General features: G+C 44.3%; 1 protein-coding gene across 2 annotated transcripts; it reads left to right on the top strand.

The window, feature by feature from the left end:
• atp5f1d (ATP synthase F1 subunit delta) lies at positions 1-4,573 on the top strand. Of its 2 annotated transcripts, XR_006756914.2 has the most exons (6): positions 1-242; positions 1,206-1,359; positions 2,244-2,332; positions 3,776-3,919; positions 4,271-4,325; positions 4,438-4,573. XR_006756914.2 is itself a non-coding variant. In XM_014216314.3 (5 exons), exons 1-4 carry the CDS (start codon positions 126-128, stop codon positions 3,896-3,898), a joined length of 483 nt encoding a protein of 160 aa, XP_014071789.1. In that variant the 5' UTR covers positions 1-125; the 3' UTR covers positions 3,899-3,919; positions 4,438-4,573. The 2 variants fall into 2 exon arrangements, 1 of the variants encoding a protein (XP_014071789.1); XM_014216314.3 differs by lacking the exon at positions 4,271-4,325.
• Positions 4,574-25,676: the final 21,103 nt, after the last annotated feature.

The following is a 25,676-nucleotide window of genomic DNA, read 5'->3' as shown; positions in this document are numbered from 1 at the left end:
AGGAATTGTGGGTAGGTTACCAACGTCCTTGTCCTATCAGGCGCACACTGTTTGACTGACTTCACACAAGGGCTAGGGGATCCTTTCGCTTCGGGTTGAACCTGAATTAGATTTATTCCACAAAAATGATGGCAGCAAGGTTTCTCCGTCGCTCTCTTCCAGTATTGAGGCAAGCAAGATGTTACGCCGACGCACCCTCCAGCTCTTCCCAGATGTCCTTCACATTTGCGTCGCCAACGCAGGTAAGCGAATCCGGGGTTGGCAAGGCTTTTGGGCCTACTAACATAGTAGTTAAGTTGTCTAGATAGCTAACTCCTTCTCATTTTAATAGACATTATGAAAACCTTATGCACATTGTTAGTTATTCATGTAAATATGACCAACATTACCTATATGCTTAGGCGTGGTTAGTTAGCTTGAACTTGTCACCAGTCTGTGATTCACATAACGTTAGTTGTAAAAAGGGACGGTCGAGCGTGGATATTCCAACAAAACCTACGAAGCTTGTCAGTTTGACATTCCTACTGTCAGTGTTGCCACTTGCTAGCTTGCAATTGTTAACCATAAGTTAACTACTTTAGGTAGCTAACGTTAGCTACCGAAATGTTTGGTCACTGGGCCTTGCAGTTTCTGTTATTCTGTCACCTTGAGAATAGAAAGGGAATACTATTCAATTTTTAGTAACGCTAATCGTTTCTGATTTAATAACTCGTTGGCTAAGTCTTCAATCGTGTGCAGACTGCACCTTTTTAGCCACCCATATAGCTATTCTGCAAGCTATGTATAATTTAGCCTTACACTACAGCTAACTAGTTAGATATCACTAATACTGATTGCGTCTGACAGTACGCTATTTGCTAGCTAGTTGGATTCACAATGTCATACCTAGCTAACTACATAACTCAACAGTCAACGTTAAAGATGAATTGAATAGAGAAGTATGCACTTGCTATTTAACCTCTGTCAGGCAGTAATGGTATATTAACATAACTATCTACAATGCACCAGGACCTCAAATGGAGTAACATAACACCTCAGTAAATATGCATAGACTTCATCTATTAGAAAAAACAATCTAGTACTGCATGCACAGATTGTGTATTTTTCCACAGATAATATTGAAACATCCCACTTCAATTCTCATCTGAAAGTCAATAACAGTCAGGTACAGTAATGTCTGCTTATGTTTCTCCTTCTCCTCCCAGGTGTACTTCAAGGAGGCCAGTGTGAAACAGGTTGATGTGCCCACACTGACTGGTGCTTTTGGTATCCTCCCTGCCCACGTCCCCACGCTGCAGGTCCTCAGGCCCGGCGTGGTCACAGTGTTCAATGATGACGGCTCCGCAGCTAAATTCTTTGGTAAGCTGTGGCTTGTTCATGTAGATGGAATAGTGGGTGGGTCTCATGGCCTCTGTCGTACATGATGTGAGAGGGCATCCTGGTTCTGGATTGCCCAATCCCAAATCAACCCCTAAGCCTTTTCCCCTTACCTCTAGGTCCTTGCCTAGGCTACATCTAAAAGGGTTGGATAGGTGTAGCAACATTGTGAAAATACCACTTTTTAATCATCCTTTATGAAATGATAGGACAGTGTCTGACCTCTGATATTTATGTGAAAAGGGACTTCAGTGGCGTCACCTTCTAGAACTGTATTTGATTCACTATGGCTAGATATTTACCCTGACAGCCATAATGTATCAGGAAATGTGGAAATACCAGTAGTGGGCCTATATGTAATTTGGACGCTTTGATTGTATTTTCACTGCCACTGTATTACCTCGATACTAAACTCTTGTTACTAAAAGCAATCATTTCAAAGTGAATTAACTTAATCTACCAAATGGGGACAATACTTGCACATGCTTTCAATGTTGAAATTCCTATTAATAGAATCATGATTGCAAGGGTCAGTTCCATATCAATATCTGGCCACTAATATGGACTATCCAGCAGGGGTCAGCCCTGTCTCGATTTGTGGGGATAATGATGACTGTGTCCTAGACTGAGAGAGATCTCACTTTTTAGTGTAACACTTTCAAATTGTAGGCTACTTTCCTGATTTTGAAATCAACTAAAACAAAATGGCACATTTGTATCTGTGGCTGAACTGAACTTTAAGAGAGGCTTGCTGGTGCAGTCAGTGCATTTAATTAACTTCAATAGTGTAGTCCTACTGCTTGGTGGTATGATTGCTGGGTGGAACAGGTTGGTATGTATATTCAGATGCTGTGTATGTTTTGCAGTGAGCAGTGGGTCAATCACAGTGAACGCAGACTCCTCAGTGCAGCTGCTGGCTGAGGAGGCCTTCCCCTTGGACCAGCTGGATGTGGCTGTAAGTATCACCAACTCCTATAAACCGATGTAGTATTTCTATGGTCACGGGTGGGGAACTCTGGTCCTTGAGAACCACAGGGTGAGCAGGGTTGTGCCATCAACACACCCTGACTCTAGTTATCAACTTGGCTAATCATAGTAGCTAGTTGGAGTGTGATTCGTTTTACCAGGTGTGTTAGAGCTGGTCTGGAAGACTGGCATAGGGATGACCACTGTTTTCTAATGCTTCAATTGTGGAAAAAGTATTCCGGTTCATGCTCATTAATGGCTATCCATCAGAAATAAAATGTTCGCCTAACCTTAAATGGATGCCTACCCAATTTAAGAACTGCCCATCCTCGACATTAATTTTAAGCCATTCTCTAGATTAGGCTTACAGGAAGACTCGAGTGATTGGGAAAGCCAGGCTAGAGAGGTGTGATTGGCAGGCTCATTCAGCCCATGCAGAGCCAGTCAGTCATTGATTGAAACCCAACAGGAGCCCTTTGCCAATCCCAGTGCCCTTTATAAAGACGATAACTGTGTACAGCTCTCCTCAGTCAGACCTTTGTAAAGCTATGAAGTAAACCTTCCATGACATGTCCAAATCCCTTCCTTAACATTAGTGTATTGCACAGCATTGGCCCAAATGTCAGTCAAAACATGTCACTGTGTATGAAATGTCCCCAAGGCCATGTTGTTCATTCACAGCCACATCAGCCAATTACACACATTCATCATAGAGGTGCTCGTTCTCTCTTTGACCCCGCCCAAGGAGGGCACACACTGTCAACTTGACTCCATAGAAATAGATGATTCTCCCCCCCCCCCCCCCCCCCCCCTCTGTGAGATAAAAATGCACAGGAGGCCCTGCTGTTAATAAGGCAGGAAAGGTCAGTCACTGTTGAGTTATAACAGATGTGTCAAGTCCCCGCTGGGAGACCTTTAACGAATGTTTGGCATTTCTACGCTGTAAACACTACTGTGACAAATGGGCCTTTCACAGGAAAGAGGCAACGTGAATTTGCTATGCAAGTCTCTCTTCCCAGATATGCTCCCTGACCTCCTTTTAACATAAACTGGTATATTGGAATGAGTTCATGTGTCTCCCTGGAAGGATCATAAAGCGCAATAGGTTATGCCCCCCTTATGTTTTTGCCCCAATGAGCCATAACTGTATAGGTTTCTGTAGCATCGCTGAAGTGTTGAGCATAGCTGGAGCATAGCTGAAGCGATGAAGTGTTTCCCCTGACAATGCTTACACTGGTCTGGCTGCCTAGCTCTGACCCCTGTCTAAAAAATGATTTGCCTCAATTGGTTATTCAGTCAAATGTGAGAAATATAAAGACTGTGTTAGTACTGTGCTAGCATATTTGGTGTGCATGATATCTAACACATTGCATCATAGTATACATATGCATAAACTGTTATTGTATTGACGTGTATCTGACGCCTCTCTTAGGCTGCCAAGGCCAACCTGGAGAAGGCCCAGTCTGAGATGGCGTCAGCGTCTGACGAGGCTGCCAGGGCTGAGGTCCAGATCAACATAGACGCCAACGAGGCCATCGTCAAAGCCCTGGAGTAGGCTGTGGGACTGGTCTCTGTGGTAAGTGCTGCAGACATGTGTATCTTTGTGGTGGAAGAGTATATGAGTCTCGCATCCTAGACCTTGTTGGAGTACCCTTTAAAATGCATCCCACCCATGATCATTTACTCCTTGACGCTATCACTGATGCGTATTTCTGAAGTATTACCTGCTGTTCACACTTGCCGAGATAATCCACCACCTAGCCCCCAGCGACCGGTCATTGTTAATGAAAGGAGGAGACCTGAGGGGAGACACAGCGACTTAAAGGTCGGCGACTAGCGCAACAGCCAATCAGGAGGGCAGCTCTTGCTGGCAAGCTTTGATATTGGCTAGCAACAAATGATTGACATTATGCATTGATCCACCCAGCAGGGGGATCACAACGACTTGATCGCTGATTATCTTGGCAAGTGTCCGTCCAGAGGTAGCGTTCAAACAGTCTTTAGCACACTCCAATGTTATTTCTACATTACTTGTGAAAATATTGATTTAAAGCCTGCGTACTTACCCTAATCCTATTTTCTCCTTTGTTCTAGATGTCGTGTTGGTATAACAGAAATGAAAATTCTCCAACTTAGTTTTTTTCCCCTGCCCCATCAAGTCAGTAACTGCAAGATCTCATGCTTGCTTTGTACAGTGGAATGAAATTACCAATAAATGTATTTGCATTTACCTGCCAGTCATTTTCTGTCTTTATGTCGGATTTAGTGAGTGGCATTGTGAGCCCATTATTATAAGGGGAAAGTGAATGTACACAGAATGTTCAATGTGTTGCTCCTGTATTTTGTTATGGAGCTTGTTGCAGTCTTCATTTCCGCCACTTGGTGGCAGTGTTTCCACATAAACCATGGTAGGCCAGTCAGAGCAAGTCTGTTCCTTTGTGGTGAGACAGCCACTTCAACCAAGGGTAGCTATTATAATCACATTTTGGTTCAGCTATGTTGTGATTTATCACACCTTATGATTAAAGGCACTGAATGTTATTTTTGTCCAATACTGAATTCGGTCTGCATACTAAATTCATTGTAGGACATTTTGTCAGGAGGTTTGCTTAGGTGTTGCTCAATGACCATAGTGGGGGGGGGGGGGGGGGGGTGTTGGCTGCTTTTAAAGGTCTCCATTACTCCCTCTTTGTCCCTAGGCGTGAGCATGTTTATACTGTGAGTCAATATGGTGACCTCAGGTTTCCGTGGCGCTGCCAGGAAAGTTGCCCATTTGAAACAGAATGTAGTGGCATTGACGAAAATGCCTCTGGGTTCATGTTAACGTGAGCACTCCAGAGCTCTAATCATGTGTGGACTGGATGCTTTCAGAGTTCCAACTACGACTGGTTTTCTGAATGTCAACTCTAGCCAGGCCCCATTTTTACTAGTGAGCAAGCTTCTGTTAAAAGACTGGCCCCTTGCACCTTTTTTTGACATTAACTCTGTCATATCCACATTTGGACCTATGATGGAACTGTCAATTGTTTTTAAAGCCTGCTCATTAAAATGTGTATTTAATGAGGTGCTGGCTTGTCACCTCGAGGTTTCTACCTTGTCAGCAAACTCCTTACCCCTTTGACCAGCACACTGCATGTCCATAGACTAGACAGTGGAAAATGTGGGTCAGTTTCTGCAGGCAGAAGCAGGAAAATAACATGACATTTTATTAGGTTATTTTATGCTAAGTATTGTGAAGAGGACAAAGTCGTGTGATTCACAGTAGTGGAAACTCCAGTTTCCATTAACATGGGATATTTAAAAAAAAGCCTCCACATCCTGTCTCCTTCCCAATCTGCCCCTCTCACTGAGTCTTGTTCCAGCTGCACAGCCCCTGGGCCTAAAGGCAGAAGAGAACAGAGCAGAACCGCTCTGAACAGGCCAGGGCCCGGAAGGAGATGAAACAATCCTGTCAGACACGTTTATTCAAGATTTATTATCAGTATGTAGAAACCTGATATTGATCCAGTTTAGTCTCCTTACAACACCCCTTTTTATAGAAAGCTGAAGCAGGAAATGTCCATGTGCTTCGTCAGCATGTGAGGTGTTTTGTAAATCAAACTGGACAGGCTTACTCACATACTGGGCGTGAGATCCAAAGAATGGGTTTGTGATCAATTGACAATCTACATACTAGTTTCTAAGCAGTGACTCCAGTTGGTGACGCTGTGGATTGAGAAGTCATCTAGAGGGGGATGCCACTTTCGGGAATTGCAGTTGCTGTACAAATGACAGGGAAGGGGAGGCCATTTTGTGGGTTGTCCTGTGGCATTAGAATGAGATCCCTGAGGAAGCTAACTGAATCAAGTGAAGGCAGAGAACAGGGACACAGTGTTCCTATTGAGCACTTGCATGGCTCAACCATGTCACAATAACATGACCCCATAGGCTGGTTAAATGCTTTCTGACCACTAATCAGTCTCACTCAACTGCTATTACAGAGTCTACGCTGAAAGATAGTTTCTTATCGCGGTTAACCCAGAACTAAAATCTTGCATCATTTGGTCAGATATCTACGGTACCATTTGTTTACTAGTCTGTCCCCATTCATTTTTACGTATCCATTAACTTCAGCTAAGTGTCTTGGGTATAAAGGGCTCTCACTGGATACTTGTTTGTAACACCTATTCATTGCCTGTATACCAATGTACTTGTAAGGCACAATGTAAATATTCATGTACAATTCCCAGTGATTTTTTTTGTATCCTATGTGGCCTCCTTCACACTATCAGTGGTCTACTTGATATTTCCCTCTTGTTATTAATATTAATACCAGCCCTTCACTGCTGGAAAGTAGCTCATTATGGAAAATAACATAACGTGTGTAATTATGTAACAAATTAATAAGTACGTTTTAGAAGTGTAATTTGGAGAAGTTTTAAGTATAAGTGGTGAAAGTGTTTTGCTTGTGACAGGTGGTCCTTTTTGAGATGGTATTGGGAGTGTGCTGTGTGAGAGGAAATGAAAGGCCTTCGAGCATTGGTAAAATTACAGGGTTGGGAAATCAAAAAGGTATGTTAAATAAAATGTCTTGAGGATAGTTACTAAAGTATATTTGAATTACACACACACATGTCACCAACAGCAAAATCATCAACCACCAATTAGATCGGTATTCAGACACACACAAAACAACAGAATTCAATCCAGGTTGTTTGTCTGTGTAGTGTGTACTAAAGCTAGCAGGCACCTGTACAGCCTGGGGCAAAGTCGAGCTTGGCTGTGCACTGAGAGGCAGCAGAGGGATAAACTGATTGAAGTACCTGACCTTTTGGTGGTTCTGTGTAAAGAGGGGGCCTGCAGACTCTCAGTCAGCTGTCAGATACTGCATCCAGGCTGGGAGTGGGAGTTGGGGCCTGACTCTGGCGCCCCCCCCACTGACCCATTTCTCTTCTTCTCACAAACAGACAGCTAGTGGACCAGCTAGGTAATGTTTCCACAAATAGGAGTGTGGGGCATTTCGGAGAAAGTCGCCAATCCGCAACAAACATCCTGCTGCTGGCTTGAGTTAATCAGCTTTGTGGCTAGGAGCAAATGGTCTTCACTCCACACATAGAGATGCATCTCCCCGCGCTCCATTTGGCAAATCTGACCATAATTCTATCCTCTATCCAACTGATTCCTGCTTATAAGCCAAAACTAAAGCAGGAATTACCAGTGACTCGCTCAATACGGAAGTGGTCAGATGACGCGGATGCTATGCTACAGGACTGTTTTGTTAGCACAGACTGGAATATGTTCCGGGATTCATCCAATGGCATTGAGGAGTATAACACCTCAGTCATCTGCTTCATCAATAAGTGCATTGACGACGTCGTCCCCACAGTGACCGTACGTACATACCCCAACCAGAAGTCATTGATTACAGGCAACATCCGCATCAAGCAAAGACTAGAGCTGCCGCTTTCAAGGAGCGGGACACTAATCCGGACGCCTATACGAAATCCCGCTATGCCCTCAGACGAACCATCAAACAAGCAAAGCGTTAATACAGGATTAAGATTGAATCCTACTACACCGGCTCTGACGCTCATCTGTGTCAGGACTTGAAAATGATTACGGACTATAAAGGGAAACCCAGACGCAAGCTTCCCGGTGACGGGAGGCAAGCAGACGAGCTAAATGCCTTTTATGCTCGCTTCAGGGCAATCAACACTGAAGCATGCACGAGAGCACCAGCTGTTTTGGATGACTGTGTGATAACGCTCTCGGTAGCCGATGTGAGCAAAACCTTTTAACAGGTCAACATTCACAAAGCCACAGGGCCAGATGGATTACCAGGACGTGTACTCAAAGCATGCGCGGACCAACTGGCAAGTGTCTTCACTGACATTTTCAACCTCTCCCTGACCGAGTCTGTAATATCTACATGTTTCAAGCAGACCACCATAGTCCATGTGCCCAAGGAAGCGAAGGTAACCTGCCTAAATGATTACCGCCCGTAGCACTCACATCGGGAGCCATGAAGTGCTTTGAAAGGCTGGTCATGGCTCACATCAACAGTATTCTCCCAGATACCCTAGACCCACTCTAATTTGCATACCGCCCCAACAGATCCACAGATGACGCAATCTCAATCGCACTCCACACTGCCCTTTCCCACCTGGACAAAAGGAACACCTATGTGAGAATGCTGTTCATTAACTACAGCTCAGTGTTCAACACCAAGGTGCCCACAAAGCTTATCACTAAGCTAAGGACCCTGGGACTAAACACCTCCCTCTGCAACTGGATCCTGGACTTCCTGACGGGCCGCCCCCAGGTGGTAAGGGTAGGCAACAACATGTCTGCCACGCTGATCCTCAACACTGGGGCCCCTCAGGGATGTGTACTTAGTCGCCTCCTGTACTCCCTGTTCACCCATGACTGTGTGGCCAAATACGACTCCAACACCATCATTAAGTTTGCTGACGACACAACAGTGGTAGGCCTGATGACCGACAACGATGAGACAGCCTATTAGGAGTAGTTCAGAGAACTTGCAGTGTGGTGCCAGGACAACAACCTCTCCCTCAGTGTGAGCAAGACAAAGGAGCTGATTGTGGACTACAGGAAAAGCGGGCCGAACAGGCCCCCATTAACATCAACGGGGCTGTAGTGGAGCGGGTCGAGGGTTTCAAGTTCCTTGGTGTCCACATCACCAACGATCTATTGTGGTCCAAACACACCAAGACAGTTGTGAAGAGGGCAGGACAAAACCTTTTCCCCCTCAGGAGACTGAAAAGATTTGGCATGGGTCCCAGATCCTCAAAAAGTTCTACAGCTGCACCATCGAGAGCATCCTGACCGGTTGCATCACGGCCTGGCATGGCAACTGCTCGGTATCTGACCGTAAGGCGCTACAGAGGGTAGTGCGTACAGCCCAGTACATCACTGGGGCCAAGCTTCCTGCAATCCAGGACCTATATAATAGGCGGTGTCAGAGGAAGGCCCATAATATTGTCAGAGACTCCAGTCACCCAAGTTATAGACTGTTCTCTCTGCTACCGCACTGCAAGCGGTACCGGAGCGCCAGGTCTAGGACTAAAAGGCTCCTTAACAGCTTCTACCCCCAAGCCATAAGACTGCTGAACAATTAATCAAACTATTACATTGACCCCCCCTCCATTTGTTTTGTACATTGCTGCTGCTACTTGCTGTTTATTATCTATGCATAGTCACTTCCCACCTACCTGCATGTACAAATTACCTCTAACCTGTACCCCCTGTATATAGCCTCGTTATAGATATGTTATTGTGTTTATTTTTATAATTTTTTACTTTCATTTATTTGGTAAATATTTTCTGAACTCTTCTTGAACTGCACTGTTGGTTAAGGGCTTGTAAGTGAGCGGTAAGGTCTACACTTGTTGTATTCTGCGCATGTGACAAAGTTTTATTTGATGTCAGGTAATCAGTGTGTGTGTGTGTGTGTGTGTGTGTGTGTGTGTGTGTGTGTGCATTCCTGAGAGAGAGCATTTTAGACTTTTTGCTATGGTTTATTATCTGTATCTAATACCATGTGAACACACACAGAGCACCCCAGCCTTCCTTTGTTCTGTGCTGTTTAAAGCTACCTGTCCACTTCCTAGAGAGAGCCGAGGTGGGACGCATTTTATGTCTGAGATGTGCTGCAATGTTTGCATGCAATGAGCCTTGGGCTTTCTTCAAGGAAATCCTTACATTTTTCACACATTTGATTCTCATTCAGTTGGGCGTTCATGCCAGCATAAAAAAACATCTTCCTCACACCTTGATTTTACAGACACTGCTAGTGTGTCAAAGACATCTGTTTCTTCCCCTCTCCGCCTGACGTTGTGCAAAACAAAATGGTGGGGCTAGTTGTGACTGCCTTGGCTGGGATCACTGTGTAAAATATCTCTGGCTCTCCCTGGGGCTGCTAACAATGATGTTTGTGGCACTGTGGCATTCCAACAGTAGGGGTAGGACAGAGGGTGAGATGGGGGAGAGATGAGTGGAGTGGCAGGGTGAGGCTGTGGGCACAGGGTCTGTAAATGCATTAACCCCATCCACTTTCTAACACTGTTGTGTGACTCACTAGGTAATTGGGGGAGAGCTCATCGAGCCAAGCATGTTCTTTCATGAGCCCACTAAAACAGAAGGCCTATGTGCTGTACATTTAGATTGAGTCAGATAGTCTGGTAGAAAATAACTTTGCAGCAGCGCTGAAAAGATCATAACAATGCCCCAACGTTGTTCATTTGGCCATTGACCTTACTATGTTGGGACAGAGAGGGGACTTTGAGATGAGCGAACACTTTCATATTTGTGTATGTCCTAGTGACCTTTTTATATCATCCTGTGATCACTGATCACTTACAGTCAATTCTACATGTCATTCACAGCATGTTGCTACAATAATACTGCATGGCGGCGCGGCCGGACGGGAGGGCCTCTTCTGGTGACAGCTGTGGATGACAGCGCTAGCATGTAGATCCTGGCCAAGTCATTCACTTTGCTTTTACCAAACAAGGGGCTAGGGCCTTTTGGCTGGCACCATCTTTTGAGTTAGTCGTGTTTTGGCTGTGGAACTTTCCTGTGAGATGTCCATCAGAGGGATCTGGGATGGAATGATCTTTGTTTTCCTGCCCGATGGGGAATTTAAAGAAGACTTGTGCACACACATTCTCCTGTTCTGGTTGGTCTCTCTCTTTCCGTAACACAGAGCACCACAAAGGAATGCATTTGTTTTACACACACACATATACACACAGACAGACAACTAGAAGAGTCAAGTGTTGTCTCAGACATCAGTGTACTTATAATAGCCTGGTATGTCCAGATAAGTATAATGTGGTTATATGAGTGTAAGGACCTGTTATTGGAGGAATAGAGTCAAAGGGTTCAGGACGGAAAGTAGAGGAACACCTTCGTGAGTATCTCCTTTCTTTTTTCTGCCTTTTGAGATGTTTGGAAACTTTTGACAAGCATTGAAGTTCAGAGGACGTTCATTTAGAATGTACCCGCACTGCAAGGTCTGTCAAAGTGACTCACACCACCCCTCCCCCTATCCTCCCATCCTTTTGGCTAGCTAACTGTCCCTCTTCTCTCCCTGTGTGACTGAGTGCTCAGTGGTTTCCTAATCACATGACTCTCCTCTGAAGCACTTGGAAAATATGCCATTGAGCTAGTTTCCACTGAGGACAACAAAGGCAGGCAGGCAATAACTCCTTTAACACGCTTAGATCAGCTCTGGCAGGGCCCAGATTTCAGAGCTGTCCTCCTCATGCCTGCACGCAATCTCCCCCTGACACCTTCCAGTCTGGGGGACAGTGGAGCTGGCACCAATGTCTGCTCCGGAGTCCAGGCCCATTGATCAAATTCTGTCGGGTGGCTGTGGCCCAGCGCTAAGGGACCAGAGGAATGCAGTTATCACAGTTGTCCCCTCGGACTCACCGTGCTGATTGGCCAGTGACACTTTGGGGGACTCGATGACAAAAACAACAATGACAGGTTCGCCCAGGGGTTTGGCACTGTCTGAATTGATATAACAGTGAACCCCTTTAAACTGCAGAATTCCCCATAGATAGACACCTGTAGATTAATATAGGCCATGACTATCCCTGTCTAGAGGGGTAATGTTCCATAGAGGATTCCCACTGATATCCATCCTGGCTCCTGCGTCACTGTCCTCCTCCCTGATTCTCCACACTACGTCAGCCCACTGGATTTTCCACCCTCTTCATGGTCTTGATAACGACGTTCACTGCCAGTCCCTGCATATTATGGCTTGTGCCCTAGTGACCTAAGTTGCCAGACCAAACAGGGCTACAGGGACTGCTATGGTTCAATCTGACCATAACCATTGCAGCTATCTGTTTGTCAGAGGACATTGTATTGCAGTGGTTGTGTGTGTGTTTAGTCACGGCTAGGGTGGTCAGGAATCCCCAGAATGCCGTCATTGATCAGTGCGTCACGTGCATTTCCAAAAGCACAGTGGTCAATCCAGGACTCCCTCCAACTAGAATCTCAGGGGATTTTCCCGAAATGCTCGGAAAGGACTCAGACTGGAGATGTTTAAATTGAAGTGGTGTATTCTACATTGTCCAGGGGTCATTAATAGGGGTCTGACCCCCCCTACCAAGTCTTTTTTTAAATAATTGATTTGGCTAAACTTTGCCGTGCACGATGAACACATCCTTAACAAGCAGTTAATGCCAGGTATATCAACTAGACAGTAAAAATAGACACATCTGACTAATTCACTGTAAAGTTATAGTTGGCTGACTGGCTGTATCGAGTAACGTCAATAGAAACAATATTCAACATGACTAAACATAGCCAGATCGCGATCTTAAATCAAATAAAATTTTATTTGTCACATGCGCCAAATACAACAGGTGTAGACCTTACCGAAAGCCCTTAACCAACAATGCAGTTCAAGAAGTAGAGTTCAGAAAATATTTCCTAAATAAACTAAAGTAAACATTTTAAATTAAAATGAACACAATAAAATAACAATAACGAGGCTATATATTACATTTACATTTAAGTCATTTAGCAGACGCTCTTATCCAGAGCGACTTACAAATTGGTGCATTCACCTTATGATATCCAGTGGAACAACCACTTTACAATAGTGCATCTAAATCTTTTAAGGGGGGGGGGGGGGGTTAGAAGGATTACTTTATCCTATCCTAGGTATTCCTTAAAGAGGTGGGGTATCAGGTGTCTCCGGAAGGTGGTGATTGACTCCGCTGTCCTGGCGTCGTGAGGGAGCTTGTTCCACCATTGGGGTGCCAGAGCAGCTAACAGTTTTGACTGGGCTGAGCGGGAACTGTGCTTCCTCAGAGGTAGGGGGGCCAGCAGGCCAGAGGTGGATGAACGCAGTGCCCTTGTTTGGGTGTAGGGCCTGATCAGAGCCTGAAGGTATGGAGGTGCCGTTCCCTTCACAGCTCCGTAGGCAATCATATATGTATATATATATATATATATATATATATATATATATATATATATATACAGGGGTACTGGTACTGAGTCAATGTGTGGGGGTACAGGTTAGTCGAGGTAATTTGTACATGTAGGTAGGGGTGAAGTGACTATGCATAGATAATAAACAGCGAGTAGCAGCAGTGTAAAAACAAAAGGGGGGGGGGGTCAATGTAAATAGTCTGGGTGGCCATTTGATTAATTATTCAGCAGTCTTATGGCTTGAGGGTTAAGGAGCCTTTTGGACCCAGACTTGGCGCTCCGGTACCGCTTGCTGTGCGGTGGCAGAGAGAACAGTCTGACTTGGATGACTGGAGTCTTCAACAACAAAAAAAGGGCCTTCCTCTGACACCGCTATGCTTAGTCTGAAGTATTATCATTACCCAGGGTGCTTTTTCTAGGCTATAATAGACAATGTGAGGATATTGTGCAACTTCAGATCTGTTGATCTAAATTATTCCCAGAATAATACAATCCTTGAAATAAAAAATAAAAAAATGTGTTTGGTGTGGAGAATTTTTCCACCACACATTTGAGAGCCACGAGGTGATCAAATTCCTTTTCAGTTGGCTGCTTTTGAACTCAAGTGTCTCCTTTGATCTCTCACGTCTCTCCTACATTAGTCATATACCTCTGTAGATATACTGTAGAGGAGACGGTCAGTTTGAAGTTGCTGCTATGACTCACTACCGATTAATGTAATGGTATCTATCCAGAATAAATGCTTTAACTGCAGATGGATATCATTGTCAGTAGATTGGTATAAAAACATGCCTTCTAACAAATGATGGATTGAGATCATTTCAGTCATCAGTTTGTGCAATGTAGTTGTGACCAACTGGAGAAGTCAAGGGAGGGGGAAGATAGCTACATTTGATTTGCATCTATTTGTCCTGCTCGTGACAATTCTTGGAACACCTGACTTCTGTCTGCAGTCTAGAGTACAATGAACCCTCAGCTATAGATTTACAGCCCACACTATGCTGTTATCAGAGCGAGAGAAAGAGGAGCTGGCAGAGGGAGAGAGAAAGTCTGGGAGGGGGGCTGAGCCAGTAGGAGAGGGGAATGAATGACGTCACCAGTGATGATAGTGCTATTTTAAGCGTGCAATAGGGAGAAGGCCGCAGCCAGCAATCTCTACTCTCCTGACATCAGAAATGAAATCAGGCTCTCTGACTGATAATGACCTTCTGTATCACTGATTAGAGAACCGAGAGAGGAAGAAAGAGGGAGATAGGGATAGAGATGGTGAAAGAGAGAGCGAGAGTCAGCGGAAGAGAGAGAGAAAAAGAGAAATAAAGAGACCGCATGAAGAAAAAGGTGGTAGAGGGGGTTTGCCAGTTCAGTGCTGATTAGATTAGACCAACTCGTCGTCCAGCATTAAGCCCAGGATACACAGGGATTAGTGGCCAAGGGATTCTGCAGAGTCCTGGCATGTGGGTGTGGATGTGTTCATACGTGTGTGGGAGGAGAGTGAGTGGGTGGTTTCTCAACTTGTTTGGACCGAGAAAGGAAATGGCTGCATCTGGTACTGATCATTGTGTACAGTACACAGTATCATTGCTTTGTTCCTTTTGAAAACACACCAGGAACATGGCAGCCTTTATTATGTCACTGACATCTGGACAGATGTACAACTGATGGGATTAATATTCATAAGGGCAGTCTCTAAGGTTTTCCAGAAGAAATTAGTCATGTCCAAGAAGTTCATTCCTCAGTGCCAAGCTATCCCGTTCTGCTCTGCCGGGCACTTCCCTCCCATTCTGAGTCCATTAAGTCACGTTTAACCTTTTCCAGTCCACGCTTTGTCCCTATGATACACTGCCTCTAGCTGCCAAACAAACAAATTGAGTTAACACCCTCCTGGCGTGACCAACTTCACCGCAATAAAGGTTCTTATCGTGCTTGGCTTGTGTCTGGTGGGTTGATTTAATTCGCTTATTTAGCACATTGAGGCGAGTTCCAGGGTGAGTCTTATTGTGGGGCCTTTCAATGTGACAACACCATAAAAGGCTGCAATTATCAGGTCCACTTTGTGGGGGTGTTAAGTTTACACCATTTAGATCCGGCTGTGCTCTGTAAGTGGCTGCCAGGACATTGGGATGGAGGGGTGAGGTCCCACTGAGGAGTCAGTCGAGGTGTCCGATTATCCGCCTCACGAACTGGGATGTGTTTTGAAATGAGAATGAGAAATGATTCTAAAACAATAATAAATAATGAGAAACGATTCTGGCTCAAGACAGGATCTGATCGAAACAACTGTTTGCTTAACAAAAATGATTAAAAAAAAAAGCCTCTTACCAGCCTGGTTGCCAGCTTTATGAGTCAATTCCTGATGTTTGTCCAATGATACAGCAAAGTAGCAGCAGTACAGTACATACTGTATGAAACAGTTTGAATTTCAGTCAGAGGTCTTAGTCATTGATGATGAGGTAATTGATGTGTCATTGTTGTGAATAGTGTGAATAGGAGTTAGCCATAGTTGACAATACTGCCTGGAGGGCCTGGCTCATAGCTGCACCCTTATCTTCCTGTTTGACTCAACCCTGCCTGTAGACACTGTTTCAGGTGTAAGAGATAGTCAAATGACTCAACATTTGATTGACCAATCATTTACAAATGCTCCCTTGGATTACTTACACTGTACACAATGTACATTTATCTGGCTATAACTGCCAGTTAGGAATGTGTTGACCAAGAAACTGTGTGATGATACATCAAATGTTGTGCAATGGCAGTTGGAAGATAGAAAAACAATGTGTCAGGATATCCTGTAACTGCATAGCCATACTGTAAGTTGTATGCAGTAAATGTGAGCCTGATTTGTGAAATGTTTGGCCTTTATCCATAATGCCTTGGGGTCCTATCCAATAAAAATAGACTACCAGGTTTGTGGTTCAAAGTTAAGCTCACTAGTGAGAGAGCACACATGTACAGTCGTGGCCAAAAGTTTTGAGAATGACACAAATATTAATTTCCACAAAGTTTGCTGCCTCAGTGTCTTTAGATATTTTTGTCAGATGTTACTATGGAATACTGAAGTATAATTACAAGCATTTCATAAGTGTCAAAGGCTTTTATTGACAATTACTTGAAGTTGATGCAAAGAGTCAATATTTGCAGTGTTGACCCTTCTTGTTCAAGACCTCTGCCATCTGCCCTGGCATGCTGTCAATTAACTTCTGGGCCACATCCTGACTGATGGCAGCTCATTCTTGCATAATCAATGCATGGAGTTTGTCAGAATTTGTGGGTTTTTGTTTGTCCACCCGCCTCTTGAGGGTTGACCACAAGTTCTCAATGGGATTAAGGTCTGGAGTTCCCTGGCTATGGACCCAAAATATTGGTTTTATTCCCTGAGCCACTTAGTTATCATTTTTGCCTTATGGCAAGGTACTCCATCATGCTGGAAAAGGCATTGTTCGTCACCAAACTGTTCCTGGATGGTTGAGAGAAGTTGCTCTCGGAGGATGTGTTGGTACCATTCTTTATTCATGGCTGTGTTCTTAGGCAAAATTGTGAGTGAGCCCACTCCCTTGGCTGAGAAGCAACCCCACACATTAATGGTCTCAGGATGCTTTACTGTTGGCATGACATAGGACTGATGGTAGCGCTCACCTTGTCTTCTCCTTGAAGGTAACCATGGAAGAGGAAGAACAATGATTCCAAGCACCACCTTCCTTTGAAGATTCCAGTCTGTTATTCGAACTCAATCAGCATGACAGAGTGATCTCCAGACTTGTCCTCGTCAACACTCACACCTGTGTTAACGAGAGAATCACTGACATGATGTCAGCTGGTCCTTTTGTGGCAGGGCTGAAATGCAGTGGAAATGTTTTTTGGGGATTCAGTTAATTTGCATGGCAAAGAGGGACTTTGAAGTTAATTGCAATTCATCTGATCACTCTTCATAACATTCTGGTGTATATGCAAATTGCCATCATACAAACTGAGGCAGCAGACTTTGTGAAAATTAATATTTGTGTCATTCTCAAAACTTTTGGCCACGACTGTATAATGTATACATGGATTTTTTTTGTTGGATGGATTTGTAGAGTACACATAACACACATAGTGTCGATTACTTATTCAGAAAACCATGTTTGACAGAGTAGTCTAACCATTTTAAAAGAATAATGTATACATTGAATAACCTAGTTGGCAAGTTTGACACTTTTTCAATCTCATGTTCTGCGATTTAATCTGTAAGAACCACTGATGTGTCATCAGTCGTCTGTTACTGTTACCTGAGAACCACTTCAATTCAAAGCTCCTCCTGGTGCAGGTGTGGGATCAGAGCCTTGACTATACGCCAACTCAGCCCCTCCAGCCTTACTACTTAACAGGCTCTCTATCTTCAAATGAGCCTGGGGACCAGACAACAGGTTGGAGTGGTGAGTGGGAGTTTTCCTAGAAGTTCACATTTCTTCTAAGAGTTGGAATGATCTGCCATGAGATATTTGGTCTGAATACCAATATTCTGCCCTCAGGTATACAGGTGCACTTCTGGCTTATTCCGTTTGAATAATTAAAGTTTTTGACTCACCTCTGAACTCCCAGATTGGTTTACTTTCCACACTGTAAATCTTTAAGGCTCACTCATCTGGGTCTGTTCTTCCACTTCCTGTCTTGTCATACAGTTTCATTAGGTTGTGGCAGGTGTGTCCCACTGCCTTGCCGTGTGATTCAGGAGAATATCACCGCTTGAGAACAACAAGCTGTGAACCAACTGAATCTGGCTTCTCTCACTCTCATTTGTTTGTCTCTGAAGCCGGGGGCGGCCCGCTGGTGACTTTGATAGACTGAAATGCTGCTCACCCACACATTCACACTGTCACACACTCCCACGCACATACACTCATACACACTGTCTGTCACACACACATCTGATATCCAATGTGAAATGTTTACGATCCACCCACACCACTCCATGTATGCTCTCTTGTCAAGAAACTATTTCCTGTCCAGAAGTATGTGAGAAGTTACCATATAGTAAATACTGTATACGTCTGTTAATAGGCCTACACATGCTTATCCTACCATAGACTATCTGTATGGCTGTGTTGCTCTGATCTTATAATCCATATAATAATGTTGGCAAAGGGTCATGGCGCAGCCGTAAGAGATAAGGTAGAATGAAAGGAAAATATCACTCCCTCTGAAAAATGCTTCTCAGCCAATAAAATGTTTTGCCTCCTGAGTGTAGGACAGGCTGTTTGTCTGATTATGAAAACCAGTTTCTTACTGTCCTGCAAACACTGCAAACACTGTGGACAACCAGCATATAGATGGGTAGCCTATAGCCTCAGATCTTCAATATGATCAATGTTTCTCCATAGTGTGTGTGTCTGTGTGTACTGTGCATTCAAAAAGTATTCAGACCCCTTGACTTTTTTTTTCGCATTTTGTTACGTTACAGCCTTATTCTAAAATGTATTAAATTATTTTTTCCCCTCATCAATCTACACACAATACCTCATAATAAAAAAAGTGATAACATTTTTTTTTTTTTTTTACAAATGTAGAAAAATACATTACAATGATATATTTTACTTTATAAGGACTGAACGCTAAGGCTACCAAGCTTGCTAAGACAAAGAGATACAACTTCAATTAGCACTGACGTGAAGCGAGAGGTGTCGAAGCCTTTGAGCCCAACAAATGGCAGGCTACCCCACCCAGATCCAGAGGCCTTAAAGCCCCCTCCTGCTGTTCAGAGACTGGCATTTTCTACAAGAAATCTGCCTCCAGAAATAAAATCTTCTCCCAGGTGGGTGTGACACCTACTCCCGTTGCCTGCTGCCCTGCTGCTTGGATTCCACCTGGCGATCTGTTCACCGTCTGCCCTGGTTGTCTCCCCCTGTCTGGTACAGGTACCCCCACCACACTTCCCCCTCTCTCCCAAGCTTTCGCTCGCCTCCAGCACACAGGCACTGTTGGTGCGAGTGACTCTGAACTTACAATGGCTAGCCCCAAGTCGTTATATATTATATATTGCTATTTGACTCATGACTCCTGCATGCTTTGTTGACTACGAACTTTCTTTACCCAACGGTGGGACAGACTATGTTTGTTCCCACACTTGGGACTCTGACTCTCTATTGGTTACACAGACTTTTGGCCTCCCATCCTATTCTAACCACCTCTCGCCAGCTTTGTATTCATGTTACCTGATGAAACTGCTGTACAATATGATCTTGTTGCCATCTGATGCACATTCAGTTGTTATAAATCAACACTGTAGAGCTCTCCCTGTTCTCTGCCGTGCCTTGATTGTATTACTGTTGATGATATCTGGAAATGTGCATGTACACCCTGGCCCATCTGCTGTTGCTTGCCACAATTCTGACTTGTGCTCTGATATCTGCTTCACTGATTTCTGCTCTCATTAAAGCCTGGGTTTTCTGCATGTTGACACTAGAAGCTTATTACCTAAAATGGATCAATTGAAAGTATGGGTTCACAGCTCCAATCCAGATGTGTTGGTCAGTACTGAGACGTGGTTAAGGAAGAGTGTTTTGAATACTGATGTTAACCTTTCTGGTTTTAACATTTTTCGGCGAGACATATCTTCCAAAGTTGGGGGAGTGGCAATCTTTACCAAGGATAACCTTCAGTGCTCGGTTGTCTCCACCAAGTCTGTCCCCAAACAATTTTATTTGCTGGTTTTATGTATTAAACTTTCAAATAGCTCTTTGTTGACTGTTGCTGGGTGCAATCGTCCTCCATCATCACCTGCCTGTACCCTATCTGCCCTAAGCTCTCTCCTGGCCCCTTACACTAAGTCGGAATTTGTCCTGCTAGGTGACCTAAACTGGGACATGCTTAAACCACCTGACCAAGTCCTAAAGCAATGGGACTCCCTAAATCTTTCTCAGATTATTACCAATCCCACAAGGTATGACTCCAAAAACCCAGAAAAGGCTATTCTCCTTGATGTTATCCTCACAAATAATCCTGATAGGTATCAGTCTGGTGTTTTCTCTAATGGCCTTAATGATCACTGTTTTACAGCCTGTGTTCGTAATGGCTGCTCAGTGAAACGACCTGTCCTGATTTGTCATAGACGCTTGCTAAAAAACTTTAATGAGCAAGCCTTCCTTTATGAACTGGCCTCTGTAAAATGGTATAGAATCAGCTTGTTCCACTCTGTCGAAGACGCTTGGACCTTCTTTTTTTTATATTTTCAGTGGTATTGTTAACAAACACGACCCCATAAAGAAAATGAGAATTAAAAACAGGTTCAGCCCCGGTTCGCCGTGATCTTGCAGAGTTACTCCACCTCAAGAATTGCGCACACGCATACTCAGCCTGACTGGCTCTCGTTCAGGCAAATGAGAAATAAGTGCACTCAGGCTATCCGGAAGGCCAAAGTTAGTTATTTTAAGGAACAGTTCACTCTCTGTGAGTCTAACCCCAAGAAGTTCTGTAAAATGGTTAAAGATCTGGATAACAAACCCTCCTCACAGATGCCCATGTCCCTTAAAGTTGATGATGTGGTTATTACTGACAAGAAGCACATGGCTGAGCTCTTTAATCACCACTTCATTAAGTCAGGATTCCTATTGGACTCAGCCATGCCTGCTTGCCCGTCCAACATTTCCTAATCTCCCACCCCTTCTAATGTGACTATTCCCGATGCTTCTCCCTCTTTTTCCCCTGCCCCGCTACAAAGTTTCTTCCTGCAGGCAGTCACTGAGTCTGAGGTGCTAAAGGAGCTCTTGAAACTTGACCTCAAAAAAACATCTGGGTCAGATGGTTTAGACACCTTCTTCTTTAAGGTTGCTGCCCCTATCATTGCTAAGCCTATCTCCGACCTTTATGTCTCTCCTTTCTGGGGAGGATCACATTGCTTTGAAAGCAACCACGGTTCATCCTTTATTTAAAGAGGGAGTTCAAGCTGATCCTAACTGTTATAGGCCTATTTCTATTTTTCCCTGTTTATCAAAAGTGTTGGAAAAACTTGTCAATAATCAACTGACTGGCTTTCTTGATGTCTACAGTATTCTCTCTTGTATGCAATCTGGTTTCCACTCAGGTTATGGATGTGTCACTGCAACCTTAAAGGTTCTCAAGGATGTCACCATTGCCCTTGATTCTAAGCAATGTTGTGCTGCTATTTTTATTGACTTGGTCAAAGCTTTTGATACGGAAGACCATACCATTCTTGTGGGCCGGCTAAGGAGTATTGGTGTCTCTGAGGGGTCTTTGGCCTGGTTTGCTAACTACCTCTCTCAAAGAGTGCAGTGTATAAAGTCAGAAAATCTGCTGTCTCAGCCGCTGCCTGTCACAAAGGGAGTACCCCAAGGCTCAATCTTAGGCCCCACGCTCTTCTCAATTTACATCAACAACATAGCTCAGGCAGTAGGAAGCTCTCTCATCCATTTATATGCAGATGATACAGTCTTATACTCAGCTGGCCCCTCCCCGGATGTTGTGTTAAATGCTCTACAACAAAGCTTTCTTAGTGTCCAACAAGCTTTCTCTACCCTTAACCTTGTTTTGAACACCTCCAAAACAAAGGTCATGTGGTTTGGTAAGAAGAATGCCCCTCTTCACACAGGTATGATTACTACCTCTGAGGGTTTAGAGCTTTAGGTAGTCACCTCATACAAGTACTTGGGAGTATGGCTAGACGGTACACTGGTCCTTCTCTCAGCACATATCAAAGCTGCAGGCTAAAGTTAAATCTAGACTTGGTTTCCTCTATCGTAATCGCTCCTCTTTCACCCCAGCTGCCAAACTAACCCTGATTCAGATGACCATACTACCCATGCTAGATTACGGAGACATAATTTATAGATCGGCAGGTAAGGGTGCTCTCGAGCAGCTAGATGTTCTTTACCATTCGGCCATCAGATTTGCCACCAATGCTCCTTATAGGACACATCACTGCACTCTATACTCCTCTGTAAATTGGTCATCTCTGTATACCCATCGCAAGACACACTGGTTGATGCTTATTTATAAAACCCTCTTAGGCCTCACTCCTCCCTATCTAAGATATCTACTGCAGCCCTCATCCTCCACATACAACACCCGTTCTGCCAGTCACAATCTGTTAAAGGTCCCCAAAGCACACATATCCCTGGGTTGCTCGTCTTTTCAGTTCGCTGTAGCCAGCGACTGGAACGAGCTGCAACAATCACTCAAACTGGACAGTTTTATCTCAGTCTCTTCATTCAAAGACTCAATCATGGACACTCTTACTGACAGTTGTGGCTGCTTTGCGTGATGTATTGTTGTCTCTACCTTCTTGCCCTTTGTGCTGTTGTCTGTGCCCAATAATGTTTGTACCATGTTGTGTTTCTACCATATTGTTGTCATGTTGTGTTGCTACTATGTTGTGTTGTCATGTGTTGCTGCCTTGCTATGTTGTTGTCTTAAGTCTCTCTTTATGTAGTGTTGTGTTGTCTCTCGTGTCATGATGTGTGTTTTGTCCTATATTTATATTTAATTTTTATATTTTTTAATCCCAGCCCCTGTCCCCGCAGGAGGCCTTTTGCTTTTTGGTAGGCCGTCATTGTAAATAAGAATTTGTTCTAAACTGACTTGCCTAGTTAAATAAAGGTCAAAAAAAATTTAAATAACTTATTTACATATGTATTCAGACCCTTTGCTATGAGACTCGAAATTGAGCACTGTTGCATTCTGTTTCCATTGATCATCGTTGAGATGTTTCTACAACTTGATTGGAGTCCATCTGTGGTAAATTAAAATGATTGGACATGATTTGGAAAGGCACACACCTGTCTATATAAAGTCCCATTTTTGACAGTGCATGTCAGAGCAAAAACCAAGCCGTGAGGTCGAAGGAATTATCTGTAGAACTCCAAGACATGATTGTGTTGAGGCACAGATCCGGGGAAGGGTGCCTAAAAATCACTTCAGCTTTGGCGGTCTCCAAAAACACAGTGGCCTCCATCATTCTTAAATGGAAGAAGTTTGGAACCACCAAGACTCTTCCTAGAGCTGGCTGCCCAGCCAATCTAAGCAATGGGGGGAAAAGGGCCTTGGTCAGGGAGGTAACCAAGAACCCAATGGTCACGATGGTCACTCTGACAGAGCTGCAGAGTTCCAATGTGGAGATGGGAAAACCTTCCAGAAGGACAACCATCTCTGCAGGACTCCACCAACCAGGCCTTTGTGGTAGAGTGGCCAGACGGAAGCCACTCCTTGGTAAAAGGCAAGGAGTGGCTTCCTAGAGGAAATCTGGAGCTCTGTCAGAGTGACCATCAGTTTCTTTGTCACCTGCCTGACCAAGGCCCTTCTCCCCCAATTGCTCAGTTTGGGGAAGATCTGGGGAAGCGTACCAAAAAGGGTACCAAAGAAATCAGGGGAGAAGGGCCTTGGTCAGGGAGGTGACCAAGAACCGATGGTCACTCTGAAAGAGTTCCAGAGTTCCTCTGTGGAGATGGGAGAACCTTCCAAAAGGACAACCATCTCTGCAGCACTAAAAACCACAGCGAGATGACCCAATTCCTGCTGGTTGAGTCTCCGCAGGTTCCCGTGGTATTGGTATTCTCTTGACTCCAGCGACACAATCCCTCCATTGAAGCTCGAACTGTTTGGGCATAGACCTGGATAGTCCGCCAGAGCTCTGTCTGAGGCTATCTCTACAGTAGATTGCAATTCCGCCCTCTTTAGCAGTTCTGTCTTGATGGAAAATGTAATTGGGGATGGAAATGTCAGAATTTTTGGTGGCCTCCCCAAGCCAGGATTCAGACGGCTAGGACATCAGGGTTGGCGGAGTGTGCTAAAGCAGTGAATGAAGCAAACTTAGGGAGGAGGCTTCTGATGTTAACATGCATGAACCCATGGCTTTTATGCTTGCAGAAGTCAGCAAATGAGAGCACCTGGGGACACACAGGGACTGGGTTAACCTCTACATCACCAGAGGAACAGAGGAGGAGTAGGATGAGGGTACGGCTAAAGGCTATAAGAACTGGTCGTCTAGTGCTTTGGGAAGAGAGAATAAAAGGAGCAGATTTCTGGGCGTGGTAGGATAGATTCAGGGCATAATGTACAGACAAGGGTATGATAGGGTGCGAGTACAGTGGGGGTAAACCTAGGCATTGAGTGACGATTAGAGAGGTTGCATCTCTGGAGGCGCCAGTTAAGCTAGGTGCGGTCTCCGCATGTGTGGGGGGTGAGACAAGGGAGCTATCTGAGGCATGTTGAGCAGGACTAGGGGCTCCGCAGTAAAATAAAACAATGAGAGCTGCCCTAAACAACAGTATACAAGGCATATTGACATTAGAGAGAGGCATAAAGCAATCACAGGTGTTGATTGGGAGAGCTAAGACAAAAATGGGTGAGACAACAACGGGTAAACAGCTAAGACAACAACAACGGGTAAATGGCGATAAATGGGCAGAGAGGGTCAGTTAGCTACACACAGGGCCTGAATTCGAGGCTGGGGCCGACAAATAAACAAAATGAAGTACCGTGTTAATGAACAGTCCAGCAGGCATCAGCTGTGTAGCCGAGTGATCACAGGGTCCAATGAGGAGACCTTTGGGGAGAGGGCCATTCTTCTTACCAAACCACATGACCTTTGTTATGGAGGTGTTCAGAACAACGTTAAGGGCAGAGAAAGCTTGTTGGACACTAAGAAAGCTTTGTTGTCGAGCATGTAACACAAAATCCGGGGAGGGGTCAGCTGAGTATAAGACTGTATCATCTGCGTATAAATGGATGAGAGAGCTTCCTACTGCCTTAGCTATGTTGTTGGAGCTAGGTTTGGGCCAACTATTTTTTGGTTTGTTCAGGTAACACTTGGACCGAAAAGTTGAGTAAACAAAAAAAGGCAGTTACTTATTAATAATTAGTTGAAACAGCTAGATTTTATTTTACAGTGCAGCAGACAGCGGTGCTTGTTTCTCATCCTCCCCTCTCTCTCTCAGTCCCCCCACCCCTCCTTCTCTCTCTGGGCTGGGAAGAGGCTTACTCAGCATGCTGTGATGTGACTGAGTCGTGATGTTTGGGACTGTGACTCCCTCAGAGTCGTCCCACCAGCGTCTACACCTGTGGGTACAGGTTCAACATTAAAATGCTTTGGCCTCACTTGCCTCAACAAGACTAGTGAGCATAAGAAAATAAGGGGCATCAGGTATATTGAATCACACAACTGTGTTTCAAACAATATTGGCATTTTTGTACAGTGTGCTCCCATACTTTAATGATTTAATGTGAAGTGTGTTGCGATATTAAATATGCCTACACTTTAAATAAAGTTGGATTGGATTGGATTTGATACTGAAACAACACATGAATGAATAACAATACTTATTTAGCCTACCATATACTGACTACACTGCAACTTACTGCATCAAATCTACTGATGGACTTCATGTAAGGGT

This window comes from Salmo salar, chromosome 10 (genome assembly GCF_965601325.2).
Source record: "Salmo salar chromosome 10, fSalSal1, whole genome shotgun sequence".
Taxonomy (NCBI): Eukaryota; Metazoa; Chordata; class Actinopteri; order Salmoniformes; family Salmonidae; genus Salmo; species Salmo salar.
This window is presented reverse-complemented; position numbering and strand designations above follow the sequence as displayed.